The 6095-nt window shown below is 39.6% G+C and overlaps 1 protein-coding gene across 1 annotated transcript; it reads right to left on the bottom strand.

Annotated features, from left to right (window-relative positions):
• Positions 1–4778: 4778 nt before the first annotated feature.
• Positions 4779–5714, bottom strand: LOC143867492 (germin-like protein 8-2). The gene is made up of 2 exons (XM_077376095.1): positions 5597–5714; positions 4779–5371 (listed from the first exon to the last, which is right to left on the bottom strand). The coding sequence occupies exons 1-2, from the start codon at positions 5712–5714 to the stop codon at positions 4815–4817; spliced, it is 675 nt and encodes a 224-aa protein (XP_077232210.1). The 3' UTR covers positions 4779–4814.
• Positions 5715–6095: the final 381 nt, after the last annotated feature.

The raw sequence follows: 6095 nt of genomic DNA, 5'->3' as shown, positions 1-6095 counted from the left end.
CCCTCACTGCACCCTCTCTCGGATCGGGGTCCACAGGCTGGCGACTCTGCTGGGGATTGATTCTTTCAAGATATTGCCTAACTCTATTAAAATGCCATTTTTTTATTTAATTTTGAAGGCATTTGAGCTAAAATCATTTTAAATGGGAACTTAATCGCTTAGAATCCAGGGGCACCAAATAGGTGTTTAAAACAAGGGATTCACACACTACACAGCATACATCATCATATTTTTATTTTCTTTTATTGATTTTTTATTATTATTGGCTCCACGGGATAGATACAATGCGTGCCAGATGGGATGTCATTACCCTGCTGGTGCTGTTGTATCTATTTCCAAGCTATGCGCCAGAGCTGCAGCCGTAGACACTGGGTGTGCTGGTGTTCTACAGCAGCCGATGAGCAATGAACATACTCTGTATAATGCTGGGTGTGCTGGCATTATACATCAAGGGTGTGGTCATAAGCATAGCACCCTGCAGAAATGCCGGGGCCCTACTTTTATTTCATTATATTATGTATATATATTAGCTGCTCCCTTTAGAACCAAAATTAGGAAACCCTTGTTAGGACATTATATATATGTACTCATATAGGACGAACATATGCGACCAGCATATGTGAGCCTAGGATAAAAGTTTGCCTACCCATGTAGTGTCGAAAGGGCAAGTCACACCGTGATTGCCCGCCGCGTTATCTAGTACACTCACATGTCTGTTTTGAGTCAAGACTTCATTGACTCCTCTAGATTAGACTAGGGTTGGTGCCCCTGGTTAGGATATATATATGTATATATATCTATCTATTGATCATTAGATTAGGGCCTTCTTATTCAGTGGATTTTCTTATCTAATTCGATCAATCCTATCGATCCATCTTCAAGATTTAGACCCGGCCTATGACCTACTTCTGTCATTTTGTGGCCGTGGTCTTCTTTCTGATCTACTGATCATCTTTGATCATGGATGAAAAATTCAGTGCTGCTTATTATATCCTTCTCCTACCCTATTTATACCATGTATATATTCCCAAAATACTTACCCATTTCATTGCTAATCTGCAGACCTTTTTTTAAGGTTGGCCAATACCACTCTAATTAGGAAATTGATTTTTCCCGACCCCTCTTCAGCATTTCCTTCTCCTTTTGTTAATCTTTTCTTAAGAATGGCTACATTTCCACCTTTTGTTTGCCTTTCTCTGAAAATAGTCATTTCCAAGAAAGCACAAACAAAAGGATGGATATGCTGAGGAATGAGGTAGAAATTAAAATTTCACTTGTAATTGTAAAAAAAAACCTATGGCATCTCTAAAAATTTTTATTTTAGTTACTTCGTTATTAAAGATTCTTTGCGAAATCTTAGTTAGATTGTAAATAAAATAATAAACATATTTTAAACTCCTTTTACCATTTGGTTGTTTTTCAAATATGCAATTTGAGAAAAAAAAATGGCGTCGATTTTCTATCGTTGAAGCTGTTGATCTGGTGGACCCCCACTCACACCGAAAGGCCATCCATCATCTACGCTAAAACTATGGTAGGATGATCCTAACCCACTGATGGCAAATTTTTCAAAAAACGTCTTAAAGAATTTAAAAACGATTTTTTCAATAACTTAATATCATAAATTTTGGGGGCAACTAAGACGCCCTTATCTATATATTTGTACCAATATGGCTCCAATAGTATATCTACTACTACCTAATACATCTTTTTTCCCAACTGGACTTTCATTAGGTTGGATAATTTAATTAAGGGAAAATTACAGATACACCCCCTCAAATATGGTAAAATTCCACTTCTAACCCCGTGGTATCAAAGGTACCAAAGACACCCCCTTAGTTTTCAATAATGCTTGTTATATGACGGGGTGTACAGGAACGAATAAATTGTTAGGGGGTGTCTTTGATGGATTTTGAACTATAGGGTGAAAAGTAGGGGATCTACTTAAAAATGTCAGAAAGTTGAGGGGTTGCCTTTGGTACCTTCGATACCACGGGGTTAGAAGTGGAATTTCGCCCTAGTTGAGGGGATGTATCCTGTATTTTTCCCTTTAATTAATGCCCTATTTATCTTGAAAAGGGCACCACTTATTGAGCGGGAAAGGCATACTCTATATGTAGCTAATCCAAGGGGTTTATTCCATATATAAATTAGAGAAATGATAATGGGAATGGCTGCCTTGCAAAAACCAGCTAAAGGTCGCTCCACATTGGTCCATCCCAACAAAAATCATTTGAAAGAGCACAGAAAAATATGAAAATGGCACGGACAGATATTAAATTAATGGAAAAAGAAATCCACCTTGATCAGAAGTCCCAATAGGAGCGCCCATGCAGATGGTTTTTTGCAAGGGCACCATTCATTTTAGCATTTTCGTCTTGAAATTATATATGAAAGGAGGCCAATCCAAAGAATTGCTTATCCAAGGATGTGTATCCTCCAACGACAGAGAACAATGCAGTTCCATGCCACGTCCAGTTTTATACATTTTCAAAGTTTCTGTTCCCACTAATTATTGATTTGTTGAGCTGAGTATACGTCATTTCACTAAACTAGGTGACGAGGTAGTTGTGAACTTGTGATGTGGAAAACCCCCTTGCGAGATTGTTAGATGAAGTAATTAAAAACTTGTGGGGCCCACCTAATTCAAGTCCATCGTATAGTCATCTAGAAAGCATACAAAACTCCTTTTGCATGTTAATTTATTTTTAGGGCGCTGATATTTTCGCCCTTGACGGCCCCCTTGGAGGCTAGTTTCCCTCTTGACAGCCCACTAACTATAAAGTACGATTCCCATCTACTTTTTACCGACGAAGCAGTCATTTCCTTTTTCTCTCCCCTTCCAGGATAAAATCACCCCACTCTACTCTACAGCTGTACAACACTACATCAAGCAAGGTAGGCCCCACCATAGGATGATCCAAACCATCCATTTGATGGCCCACAACATAAATAGGTTGCACCCCAAAATATTATAGATCGGAGGTTTGAGATCATCCCGTGGAAATGATTTTGGGGGAACAACCTATTTACGTTGTGGCCCATCAAATGAACGGCTTGGATCCTCCTATTGTGTGGACCGTACAGTTCATTTTGAAAAATATAAGTGGGGCCTACAGTTAGGGGTGAGCATTATTCGGTTAAAACCGAATACCCGAACCGAATTGGTCGGTTCGGTTCGGTTTTGGTTTTTTTTGATTGATCGTCCATTAAAACCGTCCATTTGATTGATCCCAACTTAATTAGGTTGTGCTCAAAAAATCATTCTGATCGGATGATCCTAGCCCTCCGATCCAAACCGAGATTTTAATTTTTCCCCTCTATTTCTCCTACAATTCGGTTATTCGGTTATAACTGAATAACCGAATTTTTATTCGGTTCGGTTTCGGTTACCGAAATTTGGTAACTGAAATTATTTCGGTTACCAAATTTCGGTCTATTCGGTTCGGTTAAAACCGAATAACCACCCCTACCTACAATTGGGCCTTAATGTTACTGTAAGACCTGAACCATAGGATGATCCAAACCATCTATTCGATGGCCCACAACTTAAATAGGTTTCACTCCAGAATATCATTTTCAAAATATCATTTTCAAAGGATGATCGCAACCCTCAAATCTATAGAGGTTTCTCTTTAGATCAGAGCTTTGGAAATAATATTTCGCGGTGCAACCTATTTACGTTGTGGGCCATTGAATGGATGGTTTGGATCATCCTATGGTGGGACCTACCTTCCTCACAAATTAAAACAAATTAATTATTGGGCCCACCAACAGTTCATGCACGTTGGAGAGAGAGAGAGACACCGGATTGGAGTAGTGTTGTATCGGTTAAAAGTAGATAGGAAACATGCTTTATGGATTGGCCGCGAGATACAAAGTCAAAGTCTTATTGAAAGGCTATTTCGTGTGTGTTAAATACATTCAGCAATATAATAAAGTTCTTTTGTGTTCTGTTCTCTTCTGTGTTTCTGTATTACTTGTTCTTTAAATTCTACATAGTGGTATCAGAGCAGAAAGGCTGGGGACAATTTCGAAAGAAGACCGGCACGGGTTCGGTAAGTTGGCAATATGGCAGGCAATACCAATTCTTCAAGTTTTCAGCAAAACGTTCGTTTGTTTAAAGGTGCTAATTTTCAGTTTTGGTCTACTATGATGAAGACATCGTTTATGTCACGTGATATATGAATCCTTTTGAATATCGCGACTTTGTTCATTCGTATATTTTGATCTTAGTTACTTGTGTTTGATCATGCTTGTAAATCTCCACTGTGAACTTTTGAAATACGCGACCATGCTTCTCGTTGCATGTTTCAGTTTCAGCTACATTTTTAGTCTCGGGATGTGATTTGATCCTGTTTGGTTCGTATCTTGGCAAAATGATTCTCTGATTACTCATTCTATGCCTATTTTACTTCACATTGGTCCTTGTGTGGTTCCAAATCACTTGTGATGAACCCTATGTGAATTTCTTTGTGATGAACTATAAAAGATAACCATCAGAATGTGTAGTGTATCCCTCGCTTTAAGTTTGGGCTTCACTTTGACTTTATGTTTCCCATCAGTGGGTTAGGATCATCCTGTTGCAGACTTCATGATCGGTGTGTGTGTGTGTGTGTGTGAGAGAGAGAGAGAGAGAGAGAGAGAGAGACGAATTCATGAAAAACAAGATTGTATAGTCAATCAATCCCTTGATTTCCCCAGTGACATACTCAGACTGTATTATTATTACTCTTTTAAGAAATGCAAACATCAAGTTTGCATATTCCAATACACTATGGTAGTTAATGCATGGGATCCTTGTCGGTAGTCATCTAGTTTTTGGGCCCGAACTGTGCCTGAAGAAAATCAACTACTTTCTTGTCAAGTTGGAAGGCCTTGGCGAGAACATCATCGGAGATGGGCAGGTTTGATCCGAAGACGGCATTAGCTATGGTGATCACACCTGGGTTCTGACTTGCCAGAGCGGCAATGGCCACCGCATTGGTCTGTCCAACATTGAATTGGAAGTGAATGAGACCTATTGGAAACACAAACACATCACCCTTATTGAGGACCTTTGATATGAGCCAATTTTCGCCATTTGCAAGGTTAGAGGTGACGAAACCAACGAGGAGGGTGCCCTCTTGAACTACAATCATCTCAGTGCCCCTTGGGTGTGTGTGGGGAGGGTTTAGTCCGTAGGGTGCAAAGTCTATGCGAGCCATGGAGATGCCAAGAGTGTTGAGTCCTGGTATTTGGACCACGTTCACTGCGGTCACATTGGACCCAACTCGGTTATTTGTGTTGCGTGGCATGTCAAGCCCTGGAAAGAAGAAATCGCTTGCCTGAGCGAGCATTGGGTCCTTGCAAACCACGCCATTGACTAACACTGAGAAGGAAAAACATCAAAAAAAGATCAGCCAATAAAAAAAAACATAACCCATGCACGTAGGGCCGGTGTCCACACGCAGAGTAAATGCAATAACAATATTTCTCAAGTCATCTAGCCAAACCCCACAATACCTACCAAAAATGGAATTGGGTTTGCACAAACACGTGATTATCATGATACTAATGGAAGTTAAATTGAGAAATAAAAAAAAAGCATTTGTACCTGGAGACATATTGTCAGCAACACAAAAGTCCTGTAGAGGACTGGGATCAGCGGCAAAGGTAAGAGAAGATGCCAAGGAAAGGAGTACAAGTACAAGGAGGGGAGTAGCCTTCTCCATTTTATCAATCTAAAGAGGAGTATTGGGTGCGAGTGTTTTGATGGTGTGGAAGAAGCTTAGAATGGGTGCATATTTATAGGCAGAGAGAGAGAGAGAGAGAAACAGATGCATGGCTTAAGTGTCATGTGATTTCATGGAAATGGTCTTGTTACAACTTAATCAATATATGGTTTAACAACTACGCTATCTAATCTATTTTTTTCATCCAAGTAGATCTTTCCCCGCAAAGAATAGAAGCAGTCGTCAGACTCTTTTTTCTGTGAAAGTTGAAACAATCTTTTCGTACCTAAATTATAATGTAACTTATCTGAGTTGAAAAATGCCTGCCCTTTTTTTAAATGCTTAGATCTAAATTAATAAGTGGGGCTTGCCCCACCACCC

This window comes from Tasmannia lanceolata, unplaced genomic scaffold, assembly GCF_043159265.1.
Source record: "Tasmannia lanceolata isolate RefF3 unplaced genomic scaffold, GAP_Taslan_0.1 ptg000257l, whole genome shotgun sequence".
Classification (NCBI taxonomy): Eukaryota; Viridiplantae; Streptophyta; class Magnoliopsida; order Canellales; family Winteraceae; genus Tasmannia; species Tasmannia lanceolata.
This window is presented reverse-complemented; position numbering and strand designations above follow the sequence as displayed.

What these genes read in the sequence shown, in the direction of transcription:
- LOC143867492 (XM_077376095.1), bottom strand. Translation starts at nt 5,714, where the DNA reads ATGGAGAAGGCTACTCCCCTCCTTGTACTTGTACTCCTTTCCTTGGCA. An exon ending in TGCTGACAATATGTCTCCAG is followed by an intron (nt 5,372 to 5,596) that starts GTACAAATGCTT and finishes TTTCCTTCTCAG; the next exon opens with TGTTAGTCAATGGCGTGGTT.